General features: G+C 41.0%; 1 protein-coding gene across 6 annotated transcripts in view; it reads right to left on the reverse strand.

Annotated features, from left to right (window-relative positions):
• Positions 1-20,161, reverse strand: part of BICC1 (BicC family RNA binding protein 1) — a 342,816-nt gene that overhangs the window by 222,481 nt on the left and 100,174 nt on the right. For all 6 annotated transcript variants that reach the window (XM_077454137.1, XM_077454135.1, XM_077454133.1 and 3 more), the window contains exon 2: positions 5,052-5,098. In XM_077454137.1, coding sequence (XP_077310263.1) covers positions 5,052-5,098 — 47 coding nt within the window. The remainder of the gene's footprint in view (positions 1-5,051; positions 5,099-20,161) is intronic.

Genomic DNA, 20,161 nt, shown 5'->3' on the forward strand with positions numbered 1-20,161 from the left:
CACACAGCTCAATAGTCTAGGATGACAAGGCACTTCTCTGGCTCCTCCCTCCCCTCCAAGCTAACAGACCAACTGAAGGCAGTATTGTCCACTGTTAACACTTTCCTGTGAAGACCAGATGTTCAGGGAAGCAGCAATAAGAGCATGAGCCAGCAGCATTGAAAGGTGTATACTTCAAGTGCTAAAGATTGTTAAAAGTTTACTGGGGGAATGTTTAGTTCATTGTGCTCAATGGGTAAAACTTAAAAAGCTGAGGTTTATTCCACTTTAAGTGAGGCATGAGAAAGTGAAAAATGTACCAAAAAAATAAAAATGGGGTTTATATAGACTAATAAATACAATCTTTATTATGAAATTTGCTGCAGCTTGTAAGTAGTATATGTATATACCGCAAAGTCACTTCAGTAATTAAATCATGCTTGGTTTAGCAACGAGGCGGCATTTTTTTTGTGGAACAGCCAGCCATAAATAGCCACACTGCAGGTAGTTGGCATATTAAGTATGGACCTCAGACAGTTGAGGAAGCCGATTTTATCACAGTAAAACATGAAAATAATACATCCTATGTCTGGCACCCATGTTAATAAAGGCAGTGGTTTCTGAACAGCGCAGCAGGGGACTGGAAATGAAACAGACTGCCCTGCATTTGCAGTTATGCTGCTGGGTAGCTGAACACATTTCAAACATAAGCTTTCAAGAACTTGTAGATATCTTCATAAGGTCCGATATAATACATTAACAAAAAAAAAAATACAAAAATTTTAAATCACAGAACAAAGAACAAGCCTGAGCACACCATTTCCCAAAACATTTTTAATAGGCTTCTATGGTGTAGATTTTAACACGCAATCGAAGGATTGGGCTTGCAGGTTATTAAAGTAGAGCTCTGGGAAAATATTTTTTGCTTTTTTTTTTCCAGTAAGTTTTTGCTATCAGTAGCAAATGGTTAGAGTCTCGGGATTTTAGTCCCGTGTCCCCAGTGGGTGAGATTGCCACTTCTTTCCTATGCAGCTGAAAGTGGTCTTTGGGTCCAAGTGGCAGGAGTTATAATTTAAAATGTATGTAAAACACAGCGTTCTGAATACATTCCTCTTTCTAGGAAAGCAATAATATTGCAGGTTTTTTTTTTTTTTTTTTTTTTTAAATAGTCGATTAGACAGAATACCTGGTAATCCAGGTATTCACACTAAAATAGATTTCTGTGTTGTCCTGACAATTGGTTGCATCATCAGCTTGAAAGCTATATTCTGTACTGGGAATAGCTGGATGCTGCACCGATGCATGACATGCCTGAAGTCCTGGTTTCAGGCATGACATCACTGGTTGACATTTCTCTCCCTCCCACTTCTGCCCTCTAGAGAATGATTGATAGTGGCTACTTTCCCCAACTATGACCAAATACTGCACTTTATAAAAGCTGACTGGCACACTTTTTTATGAAAGTGGAGTTTTTGAATATAGCAAGGAAGAGATTATCCCCTGGCTGTTTTTTTGTTTTGTTTTTTGTTACTGAGGTAAAAAGGAGGAGATTCAGACTTTCAAATCTGACAGAATATAATGGAAAATTCAAAATACAGTTTTAGTATCATACCATTTTTTTTTTAAATAGTCAAGTGACCACATTAAAAATTATATTACATAAATCCAGGGCTTTTTTCAGCAGGAACACGGGGGAACGCAGTTCTGGCACCTCCAGCAAGCACTGAATGTATGTAAATGGCAATAAATGCTTTGTTGTGATGCACAGTCTATTGATACTGGCTGCAGGGGTATCTATTTTTGCAGAATAGAAGGAGTTATTGTTGCTGGGGAGGTCAATTGTCACTGGAGGGGGATCGAATTCTGTGGGGGTGGTGGTTGGGGGTCTTGGTTGTCTATCGTTGCCGGGGTGGTCTATTGTTTTCGCAGGGGGTCTTGTGGGGGGGGGGGGGGCAGTTTTTGCTGGGAGGGATCTACCGTTTCTGGCTGCTCGAGGGTCTACTGGTGCTGTCTGCAGGGAGATCTGTTATTGCTGCCGGGGGTCTAGTGTGTTGTGGGTGGTCCATTGTTGCTGGGGGAGGGAGGGATCTATTGTTTCTGGCTGTGAGGGATCCATTTTACTGTTTATTATTATCATTAACAAACGCCCTACAAATTACTGCGTCAAATGTTACTTTGTTCTGTATTCTCTAAATGGGGCTGTACTTGGAGGTTGGTAGGGGTGAAACCAAGGTACGGTGCTCAGAGGTGGGTGGGGGTAGAGATTGACTGAAAAGGGGGAGTTCCTGCACCTATTCTCTGGCAAAAAAAAGCCCTGCATAAATCTAAACAAGGGTAAGGTACAAAGGTAAGGCCCTAGATGCAGTATCCGGCCAATGTCAGCAACTGAAAACTTTATGTTCTATATACCTTTGCTGCATTCAGGGGTATGTACAGGAAATCACAGGCCATCAATGGGCTTCAGGAAGATGTGTCACCTTGGCCCTGCTGTTTTTATTCAATTACAGAATTAAAAAGAGTCACTAAAAGGCAAAACTTTCAATATGATTTTGGACAGGGGGGGGGTTATTACCCATCATCTGTGTCCTATTGCAGAGATTTACCTTCACTCCTGTCCCGCAGCCAAAACAAAGTTAGCAAATTCCTCTAAAAAGGGAGGGAATCCTGGGGTGTCACCAGAACTAGTGTCCCAACTGAAAGATTTCACCTCTATTGCTGTTCTGATGTCAACACAACAGTGGTGGCTCATCCACAGAGGGCGCCACCTCCTCTATCCATGCGTCTGGCCCTCTGATCTACATATCAAAGCACCGGACTATTGATTCCAAAGAAAAAAAAAAAAAAACTTTTTTTTTTTTAAGCACCCAATTAGAGCCAGACTCTCTAATAGGCTTCAGAAAAGGGTGGCCTCGGAGTGCAAAGCATTGGGCTCCGACCCAACCCAGTTGTGCGACAATAGCAAATTAATTTTCACGCCAAAGTTCCTCCCCACCAACCAGAAAGCAGGTCATGGTACCGGTTTCCCGATCGGCCAATATATCAGACGATACTATTGGATGCCTAGTACTTTAGTGGAAGTCAAGCCATATGGTGGAGGAAGCTCGAGGAGCGTACACCGGAGCCACGCGCCGGGGGGGGGGGGGGGGGGGGGGGTAGATGGTGTTAGTTTTCCCTCCCCCAAAAAGAAGAAGAAGAACCCACCAGCCGCTACTGCAACACAACATTTGGAATTTTCTTTTACTTTCACCTTTTGATGAGAAACCCGACAGGTGTTGTGCAGTCATGGTTATCATTGACAGGAAGAGAGGATGCCAAGTCAAGTACAGCACACTGACCGAATAGCCAGTTATTTAGTCAGGTTTGCTAAATGCAAAAAGGTAAAGGCTGCAATATTAACCAGTTCCCTACCGCCATATTATAAAATAGTCCCCCATCAGTCCCCTCCCCCCACAGTTAGAATCACTGCCTAGGGGACACATTTAACCCCTTCAGCGCCCCCTAGTGTTAACCCCTTCCCTGCCAGTCACATTTATACAGTAGTCGGTGCATTTTTTATAGCACTGATCTCTTTATAAATGTGAATGGTTCCAAAATAGTGTCCAATCTGTCCGCCGCAATATCACAGTCACGGTAAAAAATTGCAGATTGCCACCAAAGTTCCAACCAAAGGGGGGATTGGGCATACCCAACATATTTCAATACTACCAGGCGATCGTCCTGCAACTGGAAATTCCACACACCCTTTAAGTTATGGGTTCCCCTAGAGAAAACAATGGCAGGCCAGGATCTATCCTATGCGCCCTGGGCCACCGCAGAGGATAGGGAGCTCTCTGACTGAGTCTCCCCGTTCACAGTACACTACCTGAAAATGTGAGACAGAATGAGTGCACGCTTAGCTCTGGCACTGCGGACATCTCCACTGACACCAGCAGGCGGATACCCGTGGTTTCCTCCAGGGGAGCAGATAGCTTCACTTGGAACTTGAACGAGCGACAGGATTGTTGGTCTGGCAAGATTCATGGAAGGAGGCTCATTGATGCCACTTTCCACCTTATGAGAATGATAGGGTAGCTTCTTTCTAGCTTTTTTGATGTGTTACAACCTCAGGATAACTAGTATCCCCCTTTGAGTACCTGGGTCGGTCAGAAACCCGATGATCCTCAAGGTAGCTCAAGCGTTCACTTTTTATGTTTACATTATGGGAGCCATATATGGATCTAAAGCTAATGAACACCCTACCCCCTTCCAGCTTGGAAGGGAGGCCTGTCCATATAGATTGAATGTCTGGGACAGGAAAGGTGCCCATCTGGTCATTACAATTATATCTGCCTCCCTGTTGACAAAGTTTCCGTACTTGGACCATGCTAAATGTACCCTCCTGTGTCCCCTGTTGCCCTCCCCTTTTTAAACCCCTTATCCATACCCTCATCTCCCTCCCCACCACCCCAATTAATGAGACATTGTTGTGATGTCAATCTGTTTATAAAATGTGAAAATTAAAAGATATAAAAATAAATAAAAAATTGCAAGGGCCAGTGATCCCAGCAGGAAACAAGGTCCTGACTAGGCAGAAAGAAAAACAAACTGAAGGCCTATAGCAGAGAGGGGGGTATATATAACCTAGGACTGCCCATAGGCGTAGCCAAGTCTTTTTTCTGTCTAGCGGTCCACTCCTGTAGGGGGCGATATAACCCTACAGTTCTGAACAATGGAGCTCCGTGTCTGTCAATGAACGAAAGATAAATGCATACTATTGCAACAATGTTTGGCGGAAGATACCTGAGCGTGGTCATTTACATATAAAGTTACATTAGTCTTGGAAAACCCTTGACCTGAAAAATGTAACACTAACAGGATGAGGGATTTGCAGGAGAGTAGAAAATACACGATACTACTACCACCAAATATCACAACTACACGACACCCAGCTTAATGGATTTCCAATATGTGATCTTTTAAGAAAAAATTATTAACAGAAACAAAAGGGTAACACAGGGTAATTAAGGGCAACACATGGTAATTAACCATACTATTAGAAAAGGTGTATGCATTTTATAATTCAATGTACCTACCTTTTGAAAGAAATCTTCACCACTTTTGCCTTTTCCTTCAGCAGCCGCTGTAATTAGAATAAAAGTTAGTTTAGTGATATGAAGGATAATTTATGTGCAAACGTTTGCTTTAAATACATTTTAGGCAAAAATAATGAAATGGAAAAATAAAATGAATGAAATCTGCTACTTTAGTTTACATTTATTAAATTAGAGAAAAGAAAGGTCTAACCTCTCACATTAGCTTGAGCGTTCAACTATTGTAAGGTCAAAATTTGCCCCCCTTACCTTAGCTGTATAGTGGACAAATAAATCTGGCAGATACTACAAATTTTCAAAACATTCCCCGTTATCCCTCAGGGGTTATATCAAGTGTACAAGGCTGTCCCAGTATACCCTAGAAAGCAGCAAAACTGTACCATTAACTTCTCTTTCTTAGCTTTAACTGCATTCAGGATCCCACCCTAAGGCTGCTTTCACACTGGGGCGGTATTCAGGCGTTACAGCGCTAAAAATAGCGCCTGTGTAACGCCTGAAAAAAACCGGCCCCTTTAACTCCAGTGTGAAAGCCGGAGGGCTTTCACACTGGAGCGATGCGCTGGCAGGACGGTGAAAAAAGTCCTGCCAGCCGCATCTTTGCAGCGGTGAAGGAGCGGTGTATTCACCGCTCCTATACCGCTGCTACCCATTGAAATCAATGGGACACCGCGGCAATACCGCCGGCAAAGCGCCGCTGCAGCGGCGCTTTGCGGGCGGGTTTAACCCCTTTTCGGCCGCTAGCGGGGGTTAAAACCACCCCGCTAGCGCCCGCGCACCGCCGCTAAAACGACGGTAAAGCGCCGCTAAAAATAGCGGCGCTTTACCGCCGACGCTGCTCTCGCCCCAGTGTGAAAGCAGCCTAAACCTTCCTAACCAGGTTACAGAGTAGACATGAACCAAATTACTGTGCATCAGGTGTAAAGACACCAAAATAGAGGAACTCCGAATTTCTGAACTCTTTTTTCACACCTCCAAGGTGAGTCTTAATGACTATTGGGCATTTTGGTATAGACCTTGACTAATACATCACAAATTCAATGAAGACACAATCTACAGATAAAGCTTAGGAAACCAGTTATGAAGACTTCAAGATCTGTTTGTTATGAGCTCTGGCAGTGATGTGATTTTTTTTTTGCCACTCAGTCCATCAATATTGTGATTTGTGCATCTGTCACACAGCTTAAAGAGGAAGTAAAGCCTCTGGGAAAAAATAAATAAATATACACCCTGCAAGACAAAGACATAATGAGCTAGTATGCATAGCATACTATGCATACATTAGGAATTACTTACCCGAGATCAAAGCCCCCAAGTCAGCCCTCGTTCGCCTCCTCCGACGCCACCATCTATCCCGGAGTAACTTCTGGGTATCTCGGCTTCAGCGCAGTGACTGGCCGGAGCCACAACGTATCGCTCCCACGCATGTGCGCTGGTGCCGCCACTAACGGCATGATCGCCGTTAGAAACAGCACATGCTCAGTGCGCTTGCGCCCAATATCTACGGCATATGCGCCATAGACATCGGTGCTGCTATTTCTGCAAATATCTCCTAAACCTTTTAGGTTTGGGAGATTTCTTGCACCTACTGGTAAGCCTTTATCTAGGTTTACCTGTAGGTTAAAGTGGTTGTAAAGGGTTTACAACCACATTAAAGCGGTTGTGTACTTCACTTGGACATTTTTACTCACAGATAAGCCTAGGGTAAGGCTTACCTGTAGGTAAAATGAATATCTCCTAAACCTACACTGTTTATGAGTTACTCACCTTGCATGCAGCCACTGATGTCAGCGGTGCATGTGCAGTGAAGGTTTGGGGTAGCATGCCAAAATGAAGTGGGGGAGTGACGTCATCGCGACTCCAGCCACTCGCAGCACTGGAGCCAGCGACCCCTGAAGAAATAGCGAGGCAACATGTCAGACCCCTCAGCACTGACCACACTGGGCTGTGGGAGCTTCGTTCTAAGTCAAGTATTCCATAATGTGCTAGTATGCGATGCATACCAGCACATTATGTCATTGTCTTGCATTTTTCTTCTTTAGCGGTTTACTACCGTTTTAAAACAAAATAAATGAAATAAAAAGCTAAATCCTCCATTTCTTGCTTCAGGCTGAAGATGAAAAAAGGTGAGAACAAGGTGCACAGTTCCACATACCCGCATCATTTTTAGTATCCTTTGCCTTTTCTAAATGCCTGGCCAGTTCTGACGCTTGCTGCTAAGCCCTGCCCTCACACATCTATTACCCCATCACTATGATGGGCTGCCCATTTGCCAATATAATTTGTGAGGAAGGAGGGGACAGGCATTAGGAGAAGGGGATAAAGCTTTGCCTAACCAAATCACTTTAATTGTGGGAAGCAAAGGATAGTGGAAGTTGTTGCATGTATTCAAGATGTGTCTGCACTACATACATCCATGAATACCTGTCTGCAGCTTTCAGAATTCTTAACAAGGATTAATAAAAAACAGCTGGGAAACAAAGTATGTTTATTCTGAGAAGGAGCAATGGCAGTCACCATATTTATTCCAACCATTTAAAAAAAAAAAAAAAAAAAAAACACATTATTAACCACTTAACAACCGCCCATTGCCGATTAACGGCTTCAGGGCGGTTGTTTAACTCTGAGAGGCCGTTAATTAACGGCCTCCCAGAATTCTGCTCTCGCGCGCCCCCTGGGGCGCGCACTCGAGAGCATCCGTGCCCGCCGGGTCCACAGGACCCGGCGCATCACGAATCACGGTAAACGGCCGCTCAGCGCGGCCGTTTACCACGTGATCGCTCCGTCAAATGACGGAGTGATCACTTGTAAACAAACCGGCGTCATGTTATGACGCCGGTTCCTCCCTCCCCCTCTCTGTACCGATCGGTACAGCGGAGGGGGAAGAGATCGGTGTCAGCAGCGATGTGGGCTGCATCTGCAGTGCCCACATCGCTGCGCACCGAAATTTAACCCCTCAATTCCCTGCCAACACTCTGCAATAGCCTGCCGCACTCTGCATTACCCTGCAGCGCTCCGCAACGCCCTGCAACACTGCGCAACGCCCTGCAACACTGCGCAACGCCCTGCAACACTGCGCAACGCCCTGCAACACTCCGCAACGCCCTGCAACACTCCGCAACGCCCTGCAACACTCCGCAACGCCCTGCAACACTCCGCAACGCCCTGCAACACTCCGCAACGCCCTGCAACACTCCGCAACGCCCTGCAACACTCCGCAACGCCCTGCAACACTCCGCAACGCCCTGCAACACTCCGCAACGCCCTGCAACACTCCGCAACGCCCTGCAACACTCCGCAACGCCCTGCAACACTCCGCAACGCCCTGCAACACTCCGCAACGCCCTGCAACACTCCGCAACGCCCTGCAACACTCCGCAACGCCCTGCAACACCCTGCAACACCCGCCAATACCCTGCAACACTCTGCAATGCTCTGCAACACCCGCTAATACTCTGCAACACTCTGCAATGCTCTGCAACACCCGCCAATACCCTGCAATGCAATACTCTGCAACGCCATACTCTGAGATACCCAGCCATAGTCGGTGATACCCTGCAATACCCAGCCATAGACATCCCCCCCCCCCCTCCCGCCGCCCTCCGGTGCTTCTATCGAATCGCTAATACGATCAAAGCCAGAATCTTTTTTTTTTTCAGGCTTCCCAGCTTAGAGGTGAGATGTGGGGTCTTATTGACCCCACATCTCACTGTAAAGAGGACCTGTCATGCCATATTCCTATTACAAGGGATGTTTACATTCCTTGTAATAGGAATAAAAGTGATCAAAAAAATTATTTTTGGGGAAAAAAATGTCAAACTAAAATAAATAAAGTAAAATGAACAATAAAAAAAAATGTTTATTTTTAAAGCGCCCCTGTCCCCATGTGCTCGCATGCAGAAGCGAACGCATACTTAAGTCCCGCCCACATATGAAAACGGTGTTCAAACCACACATGTGAGGTATCGCTGCGAACGTTAGAGAGAGAGCAATAATTCTAGCCCTAGACCTCCTCTGTAACTCAAAACATATAACCAGTAAAAAAAAAAATGTAATTGTCGCCTATGGGGATTTTTAAGTAGCGACGTTTGGCGCCATTCCACGAGCGTGTGCAATTTTGAAGAGTGACATATTAGGTATCTATTTACTCAGCGTAACTTCATCTTTCACATTATGGAAAAATTGGGCTAACTTTACTGGTTTTTTTTTTTTTTTTTAAGCCCAAAACTGTTTTTTTTTCCAAAAAAAAGCATTCGAAAAATTACTGCGCAAATACCGTGCGAGATAAAAAGTTGCAAAGACCACCATTGTATTCTCCAGGGTGTTTGCTAAAAAAACGTATATAATGTTTTGGAGTTCTATGTAATTTTCTAGCAAATAAATGATGATTTTTACATGTAGGAGAGAAATGTCAGAATTGTCCTGGATGCTCCAGAACACCTGATGGCGCTCCCTGCATGTTGGGCCTCTGTATGTGGCCACACTGTGTAAAAGTCTCACACATGTGGTATCGCCATACTCGGGAGTAATAGCAGAATGTGTTTTGGGGTGTAATTTGTGGTATGCATATGCTGTTTGTGAGAAATAACCTGATAATATGACAATTTTGTGAAAAAAAAAAAAAAAAAAGTAAAAAAAAATCTTGATTTTGCAAAGAATTGTGGGAAAAAATGACAACTTCAAAAAACTCATCATGCCTCTTACTATATACCTTGGAATGTCTTCTTTCCAAAAAGGGGTAATTTGGGGGGTATTTGTACTTTTCTGGCATGTTAGGGTCTCAAGAATTGAAATAGGCCGTCAGTACTTCAGGTGTGATCAATTTTCAGATATTGGCACCATAGCTTGTGGACTCTATAACTTTCACAAAGACCAAATAATATCCACCAATTTGTACTTATTTTTACCAAAGATATGTAGTAGTATAAATTTTGGCCAAAATTTATGAAGAAAAATTACTAATCTGCTAAATTTTCTAACAGAAACAAAGAAAAATTCATTTTTTTACAGAATTTTCGGTATTTTTTCCTTTATAGCACAAAAAATAAAAAACCCAGCGGTGATTAAATACCACCAAAAGAAAGCTCTATTTGTGTGAAAAAAAGGACAAAAATTTCATATAGGTCCAGTGTTGCATGACTGAGTAATTGTCATTCAAAATGCGAGAGCACCGAAAGCTGAAAATTGGTCTGGTTATTAAGGGTGTTTAAGTGCCCAGTGGTCAAGTGGTTAAAACAATATATAAAAATATATAAAAAACAGGGTTACTGCTAACACAGAATGAGAGCAAAAGAAGAAAAAAAAATAATTCAGACGCAGTTTCCTTTTGGGGGGGGGGGTGGTTGATTGAAAAGAAAATACCTAGTTGTGTGTGCGTGCGCGCAAGTTAGAGCTTGTGGTACTGGGCTCTATAAACATAACTTGCCATATTCTTGGCTGCAAACACATGGAGACTGTAGTTACAGTATATTTGCTGGTGTTAAATGTATGCAATTTATACGTTAAAAAAAAGGTTCATTGAACATAAAAAAAAAAAAAAAAAAAAATATGATTTTAAAAAATGTATTTCACCACTACTAATGGCAATTACTTAACAGACATGTCTTTGGCCTTATGCTAGTTTCTACTTTTGAACATGGCTTATTTTAGCTTTATTACAATTTGCATCCAAATGTTTTTAGTCTGCCATATCCACTTTCAGCTCGGTTCATTGCAAGAACTATTGATCTACAGATAGCTGTTCCAATGAAAATACCCACTGGTTGAAACAGGTGTTAACCATTAATTGTCCACAAGACCAAGTTGGCTTTATTAATTATATGGGAAACGCGTGTAAAGTTGAACTTCATCACATAGACTTTAAAATTGGACTTCTTACGTTTTGTTTTTAAAAAAAAATCCTTACGAGTTAAATGTCCTCATTAATAAAATAAAATCAACTAGAGCAACCATGGGGCCCACTTGCCTAGAGCAATGTTTCACAACTCCAGTCCTTAAGGTGCCCCAACAGGTCATGGTTTCAGGCTTTTCATTATTTTGGACAGGTGATTTGATCAGTTTCACTGCATTAAAAATTACCACAGCTGTTTCATCTGAGGGAAATCCTGAAAACATGACCTGTTGGGGCACCTTGAGGGCGAGAGTTGAGAAACAATGGCCTAGATTATCCCACTATCAAAAGGAAACATTTTAAGCAGTTAGCAAGCTGTGCATATACACCTCTATGAAATGCTGAAAAACTTAGTGTGACTAAGTAAAAGGTCAGATTAATTAAGCCAAAAGGGGCTTATTGGCAATAAGACTCCATGTTTAGTTTTTTCTCAATGACAAAGCAAGATAAAATCTGATTGGTCACAATTACCATCAGATGTGCACCAACTACCAGGTGTTGGGGGAAAAACGGTTCAACTACAGCTGCTCCATCAGTAGATTACTTTAACCATAATGTGTACACATGATGCATAAGTAAATCTACGCTTAAAAAGCAATTAACATTTTTCCACAATATGAAAAACAGCTGAAACTGCTGTAAGTGATATATGGCTCATGGGGACGTGTAATAAAACTGGAATACAAAAGGTTTACAGAAACTCTCCTATAATGACATTCCACCATGCCATCAGTCTGGATCCACTATATAAATAGATGTATTGATAGGATTTATGTATATCAGGCACTAATCACGTTGCATTTTTAAATGATGAAAGCATTTGGTGTTCACATAGTTTAGTGTGTTAATTATTAGCAGTCAAAGTTACTCATTTATTGTAGATTTGAGTTTCTGGGTTACTTGAAATGGTCAAATCACCAATCTATTACAACTCCTGTGAGTAATGAAAGCTGACCAAGTATTTAACATATTTTAAATATTTTACCCTCTTTAGCTGGATGCGGAGCCTATGATCAGGGTCAATTTAAAAAGCAATGAAGTTTCTGTATTAGGTGAACAGAGGTGTATGTGGATTTTTTAACTCTCAAATATCCATTGATGTCTGAATGAAAAGCAATTTAACAGATAAACCATATATTTTTTTCATGGGCATTACCCCTTCACGCCAACCATAGGCAAAATTTGCAGCCTCACCTTGAAGGGGTTGTCCTTAGTACTTTTTTTTGAGCCGTCGGTTGGCTCTCAGGATAACAATTGAGCGGCTTCTTGGCCATATCGGTTGTAATCCTGCCACCTTCAGCGGCACTTTCGTCCCACTGGGAGGCCCGAGCAAAGCCAGAATTGGCTTTGACCGGGGCTTGGAATTAGTAACCCGGAGGCGATGTCATGACATAGTTACCAGTTTACTGAAGACTTAAAGGCGCCAATTTTTTTTTTTTTTTTTTTAAATGACAGCATTCAAAAGCAGCCAAACTTGGTGTTTTTGAATGCTTTTAAGTGCAAGGAAGAGATTTGGGGTCTTATAGACCCCAGATCCCTCCATAAAGAGTACTTGTCACTGCCCATTACTGTAACAAGGGCTGTTTACATCCTTCTGAAAGCAAAAAAAATTTAACAAAATTACAGGGACAGTAAAAATAATAATGCGAGTTATTGCCTCAATCATAAAAGCGAGAGCTATAATTCTAGCACAATACCTCCTCTAACTCTAAACTTTTAAAAGCGTCACCTATGGAAATTCTTAAGTACTGTCGTTTGTCGCCATTCCACAAGTGTGTGCAATTTTAAAGCGCGAGCTTTACTTGGCGTAACATCTTTCATACAAAAAAAATTGGGCTAACTTTACCATTCTGTTTTTTGTGAAAGCAATACATGTCAGAAAGGCTTCGGCATGAAGGAGTTAATTACTGGGAGAGGAAAATAAAACTTGGGCAATATTACAAGATCTTATTGCATACCATTAAAGAGAACCTGCATGCCAGAGGTTGGGGACATAAAGGCTTTATTAACAATGATAAAAGGGAAAGCATAAAATAAGCTTCGCTGGCTAACAAAAAGCAGTATCGGGCATCCTGTTTTGCCATCCTTTTTTAATGTTTAATATGGCTGACACAATGGCTACGTTTTTTTTTTGGGGGGGGGGAAGAGATATTGGGCTTCATTTTGGAAGAGGCTTAAAAGTGTACTTGTAACCGTTTACAGACAATAGACTATTTTCAGGGCTGGCTTAGCCCTTCCTCCTATGGGCTGGCCGCTCATCTGTCGGCTAATTGCCAGCACTCTTCTCTTTCCAGAGTTACCAACTGTTCCCGATTATGCTCGTCTGACCTGCCTATTTAAAGCCTTCCAGCTCACTCTTTCCTTTGACTTCGTGTTGGTCACATCACTAGGAACCATCTGCTGCTGTTTGTTTTAAGACTGGCTTGCTGACATCCCTCCTGGCTTTTATCCTGCTTACAGTTGCTCTCCTTGGATTTCTGACGTCTGGACTGGCTGACTACCCCATCTGGCTACTGGACTCTGGCTATGCTTGACCATGCTTTTTCTATTTACCCAATTATTTTTATTAAACAAACAAGTGTGAATTGATTGTACTTCTGTCTCTGTCCATTTGATGGTTCCTGACAACTATTCAGCGAGTTATAAAGCATGCCTTATTTTTTTCATTACTGTTAGGTTTTCAGCTATGCCATTATTACTTTCAGTACTTATAAATGAAAAGAACAATTATGGCAAAAGTATGATTGATAAAAGGCACTACTATTTTTTTTTTTTTTTTATAAATACAAGGTTACTTAATGCACCAAAAACATACCAATTATTCTCTATCTTGAAACTTAATTTCCAGTACTCTCTACCATAAAGCAAAATTAAGGAAACTTAAAACAGATCTTTAAACTTTGCTACAATTAAACTAGTACATAGATTACTGCTACTAACATTTCTATGATCAAATACACACCAAAATCAAATGCAGTCCAGCACCAATACAACGTAAAAACAAAAACAAAAAAAAAAAAAAGAAAAGAATCAGAGCCACATTTTGGGTTGTTCCATTTACAATAAATGTGAATTACAAGCTGAAGCAAATATACCATTTTCCAAGTCCAGGCAACACTTATAAAAAGGAAGGAAGTGGACATTGGCACTTTTCACTTTTTCATTCAATCCGGAGTGCGGCTGTCCAGAGTTTGTTCATTCTCATTTATACAATCGTATATGCTTAAAATTTTGAAGAGCTATACGATTTAATTAAAAACATTTCATAATTAGGTTAATTAAAAGCCAAAACACTTTTTTGCTACTCAAAAATCTATAGGCAGATACGTAATATACATATTAATGTAATCACCAAAAGTGCAAGATTTTTTATATTTTTTTAATCTGCGGTTTTCATAAATATGAAGCAAAATCACTCATTCGGCACTTGTAATAGGGTGACAACTCTGTCAATAGACAAAGTAAAAAGTCCTGCGCAAATGGTGTCACTAAAAAATAAATATATAAAGAAATATAAATGTATAAAAAAATATAATATAAAAAGTCAATAAATCAAGGTGAACACAACGATGTGTGAAAACAGTGAAAAATAGGAGAAAAGGCGGGACCAGCTGTTCCAAAATGGATAAATCCAGGCTCTCAGAACTCTCACCTCAAAGATGGAATAATCAGGCAAAGTAACATAACCCCAGAGGATTCTCCTTAATATTTCTCTATGTAATAACCAAGGAATTATAGATGAAGCCTGTAGTACATCCTTCTGCCACTAGAGGGCCATTTCCAATACTTGAATACAACACTGCAGCTTGTAATTCCGTGGTATAGAGCTTGCTCTAAAATAGGCTTGTTCTGGTTAATAATGGAAGACAACACTCCAGCCGGTGACCTGTCAGAGAACACAACCAACGCTACGCAGCCAATCACAAGCCCTCCCTCCAGCAACAAAATAATTATTACATTTATTATATTATATAATATTTATTATAAGAATTTTGTTGCTGGAGGGAGGGCGCTATGAGTTCTGGCTTGTGCTGCTGATGTGAGGGCAGCGTGCGGCGTATTTTCCCGCCCGAGCGATGTGGTAGTGACGTGTCAGGCTCGGAGTGTGGCGCAGTTCTTGTGTAGCGTTGGTTGTGTTCTCTGACAGGTCACCGGCTGGAGTGTTGTCTTCCATTATTAACCAGAACAAGCCTATTTTAGAGCAAGCTCTATACCACGGAATTACAAGCTGCAGTGTTGTATTCAAGTATTGGAAATGGCCCTCTAGTGGCAGAAGGATGTACTACAGGCTTCATCTAATTCCTTGGTTATTACATAGAGAAATATTAAGGAGAATCCTCTGGGGTTATGATACTTTGCCTGATTATTCCATCTTTGAGGTGAGAGTTCTGAGAGCCTGGATCTATTTTGGAACAGCTGGTCCCGCCTTTTCTCCTATTTTTCACTGTTTTCACACATCGGTGTGTTCACCTTGATTTATTGACTTTTTATATTATATTTTTTTATACATTTATATTTCTTTATATATTTATTTTTTAGTGACACCATTTGCGCAGGACTTTTTACTTTGTTTATTCTTATGTGATAGTTGGTGTTAACTATTTTGTCCCGCTGCATTTTTTAGCAACACTTGCACTTTTGTATCACTTTCACTGTGGATTTTGTATTGCTATAATTTTTACTTTTTCATTTTTTGACACGTATTTAGTCATTTCTGCACGTTTGAGCACTTAATAGCGCGAGGGTCCATCTTTCACAACTCTGTCAATGCCACCCAAATGCACTCCTGCATTGTCAGCCATGCTTGAGATGAAGACTATATGGGGCAATCTCGACACACCTTATGCAGGCATGGTCCACTTATCAAGAAACCCGCCTCAAGAAGCACCATGCAGCCAATTGCTGGTTTACATGCATGTACTGTAGACCAGAATGGCTTAAGGAGATCAGCAGCATGGAGCTGCAACAATGGATATAAGAAAATTAAAAACATTATTTTTTATTTTTTTAAGTTCAAAAGGAAAACCTATCAAAAAGGAGAAGTTCAGCCTGAGCTCGTTAGCTGGCGTTGACCTGTTTTCAGCAGAGAGCGGTCTGAAGTCTGCTCTCTGCTGACGTTACTGGAATCAGTCCAGGCACCGCGTCATCATGACAGTGAAGTCACTCCAGTGAGTATGGAGGAGCAGAGAGGAGAGCTGATGACTGACATGGGTTCTCAGTGCAGACACGCTAGGGGACAGATGCAGCATCAAGCCAATGATGCATCCACCTAGATAAGTAGGATATGTGTAAAAAAATAAAATAAATAAATAAAATTATGCACACACACACACACACACACACACACACAACACCACACACCCCACCATACTTTCGAGCTACAATTTACAACCCTTTATAGGCTGACTCAAAGAACCTAAGCTAGCCATACAGTTTATTGTTCAGCCAGCGGGGCAGACTCTTAGATCCATAGAAGTGAGGTGGATGGAGGAATCCCCCCTCCCCCTGGGACATTTTATTCTGACAGCTGCACTCTCCCACTGTCAGAATACATTGATCGGCAGCTATAGCCGATGATCGAGAAAAGTTTTCCAGCTTGTGCCTTCAACAGAAGTCAAAGGACTGATTTATGTTGCGTAGGGATGACCACACACTGAAATTCAGTCAGTCCCTGCCGATTTGGCCAAACTTCTAACAGTTTATGGCCTAGAACCAAGGCAGTGAAACTACAAACTTAAAGCATCCAGGGAATGTCCAAACTTATAGCTCACCATCTTAACTTATCTAACCTCCTACTGTATTGCTAATTTTGCACATAGCCAGCTCTACGCTCAGACTCATGGCAGGGTTAGTGGTTAGGATTTACCATTCAGGTCTGCATCCTCAGTTTAGCTCCGGCATGGGCTGCACAGTCTGCAAAGACGATTTGAAAAAAATTCACAGTTCATATGAAGGGCTAAAGAATGGAATATTCTACTCTGTAGTAGATCATTTTTATGTACAGTAATAGTGCCATTAAAAAAAAATTAGGCAAAGTTTACAAGAGCATACATTAATAACACACATTTAAAGATGGTTAACTTTTCTTTATGGTGGATGCCCGGAAATTACTGTGCAATATGCATATCACCCACACACACAATTCTATTAGAAGACAACTACATGTTAGTAGTAAACTGAAACTACTAATGCTATCCAGTAACAGCTGCACAATGAATTGTGCAGCATATGGTACCACAAGGACACTATGCAGTGCTTCCAATGTCACAAAAACAAACCTGAGTTTTTACGAGGAGTTTGTTTTGAAGCACAAACAGCATGATAAGGGAACACACACACCCACACAATATATTACTGCTATATATGTTTTTTCATAGTACATCACATTGGAGGCTACACTGCAATGTTGTACAATGTATTGCAACGCAGCAATATCACTATTTTTCTATGGTTGTATTGTACAGCACTACAACAGATACACACTATGAAAAAAAATTAAAAAAAAGTATACTTGTTAGCAATCTGCACTGTTACATATACTGTATAAAAGACAGAATGCAACGATTTCCTTGCTTCAGGATGCAAGATCATGAAAAAAAAAAAAAAAAAACCTACAACTGGGTGGTGCAACCTAAAGCAAAACCAGAAACCACAAGCTCTAATTTCACCCAGTCTCCATTGCTCTTCATTGAGTGCGCTCTAAAATTTTAATCTCAACTGAACACCATTTCAGTACCAATTACATTATACAAAACATACTGCAGCTCTTAAAGCATTTGAGAGGTTGACCAATTCTGAATCCGAGCCAGAACTAACATAACCTTATTACAAAATTCTCAGTCAAAATGATGTACCACATTACTCGCAATTTTTTTTTTATTTCAGCCCATCAATGCGTAACTTGTTCATTTCCAATTAACCTTGAATCCGGCATCATTCGATTTTAATGCAACTTATTCAACCATAGGTCATTCGCTACATAAATATACAATAGTCTTAAGTATAAGCATGATTATCACTGTCATCTTAAACAGTCATATTATCTACCAAGCGCCGTCTACTGCCTTGCCCTTTCACCTAGGGCTCTTTTACAAACTCAAATATCCAATTAATGCAGTAGGAAAGTATGCAGGAAGTTCCACAGCTGTGGTGCAGATCTGAAAAAAAAAAAAAACCCACCAATGGAATTCTCTTTCTTACAACACAAACAATGCAAAGCTCTTCCAAAAGAAACAGGGAAGATATTGTTTATTATACTTAAGGTATTGAAGTAATATTATGCATAATGTGAGTCTTACAGAAACACCAAAATTCAGTCTTGAGCAAAGTAGACTTCTGTATCCTAAATCTAATAAAATGGCAAAATCAATAGGAGACATTTTATTAGTTATGGATAACTGTGCTTTTAGAAACATTAGCTCACATAACCAGACATAGCAAGAAACTTTGTAAATATAACTCAGTTTCCTTCCCTATGTGTTAAACATGGTCACCAAAGTCTGTAAATGCAGACAGGAAGGAGAAGGATGCTAAACAGTTAGTACTTTTGCCTTTATGCTTCAGGTTTTAATCTCACCTGGAACATACTATCTGTATAGTCCTCATACCTGTGTGGGTTTCCTTCCACATTCTAAAAAACAACTACTAGTGGTTGGAATCCTCCTCAATTGCCACTAGTGAGTATTTGTGTACAAATGTGTGGAAAGCGAATTACATTGCAAGATTCTTTGGAGGGCATGCTGGGAATGGAACTAGGAGTTGAATAATTAGTTGGCAATATATAAATTCTTAAAGTAAACAAGGCATATCTTTTACATATTGTGGGAATATCTTCAAATTACAGTAGTCGGTGATTTTTATGCCACACTCTTATAATCTTCGAAAAAAAATGCATCCCCAATAGTAAGAGAATAGATCCCAATTCAGAACTAATGCAGTGTACACGCGATCAGAATTTCAGCCAGCAAAAGACAGATGAGAGCTCTTCATCGGAAAATGTAACTGTGCGTATGCTCCATGGAATTTAGCGGGCCCAATTCCCGTCAGCAAAAGTTTGAGAACATGTTCTCAATTTTTCTGATGGAAAAACTTTCTATCGGAAAGTCCAATCGTGTGTATGCAATTCCGACGCGTAAAAACTCACGCATGCTCAGATTCAACTAGGAGATGGAAGCTATTGGCTACTGGGTACTGAACTTCCTTTCTCTAGTCCTGTCATGTGTTGTATGTCAACGCGTTCTTGACGGTCGGAATTTGGTGTAACCGTGTGTATGCAAGACAGCTTGAGCAAAATCCCATCGGGGAAAACCAGAGCTTTTTCTGACCAAAATTCAGATTGTGTGTACGTGGCATTAGAACAGGAAAGGCATGGGGAATCACACTAAATACTTTTTTTCTTTCCTTAGGCTTAGCTGAACCAATTCAGGCCTGCTTACAGCTTATGATTTTCTTCTCAAGTGATTACACATGTACAGCACATCGATAGTCACTTATGGCTCATGGCAGTGACTACAATGATTAAAAAAATGTATGTGGAACACATGCCTTTGTTTTCATACCATGTCTGCACTTACAGTAACAGAATCACACAGGCTGGATGTGAACATAACTGTGGACATTAGGCTTGGCCTGTAAATACAGTGATCAAAACACAGGTAACAAAAAGAGGTAGAGGTAATAGGCTGAATACATAGTAGTTTGGTACCTCTGGGGGTCTATTGTATAAAAACTCAAGTTTTCCATTAAAGCAAACCTAAGCTTTGCCTTTGCTTGTTCAATAAATAGAGTCGCTTTAATGATCTCGCTGCCATGTAGCTCTACTTTTTCACTTCCCTGATGCCGCCACTTAAACCCCCATCCCAAACACCTATTTGAGAACGTGTCAATACATTTTGCCTTGTTTTGACATTGGCTATAGATCTGTAAAAGCATTGCAGAAATTTCAGGATTCAAATCTCATCATATCTATATTGGAATGGATGCCATCTCATACCTATAACATTATGCTACCTCATATGGCTATGCGCTGGATGTACTATTGGAATTGTGCTACACTGACTTAGTCTGCTGACCCCGTTTTTAGGTTTAATAAATTTATAGTTTTTAAAAAAATGTATATCTTTGTGTGGTCATACCTATAAAGTCCAAGCCCTCCAATTTGTCAAATTTGACATTTGTCAGACTGGTGGTCTAGCTCCAGTGGATC

The sequence above is a fragment of the Lithobates pipiens genome, unplaced genomic scaffold, assembly GCF_037356315.1.
Source record: "Lithobates pipiens isolate NorthernLeopardFrog02 unplaced genomic scaffold, aLitPip1_a1.2 Scaffold_25, whole genome shotgun sequence".
Lineage (NCBI taxonomy): Eukaryota > Metazoa > Chordata > Amphibia > Anura > Ranidae > Lithobates > Lithobates pipiens.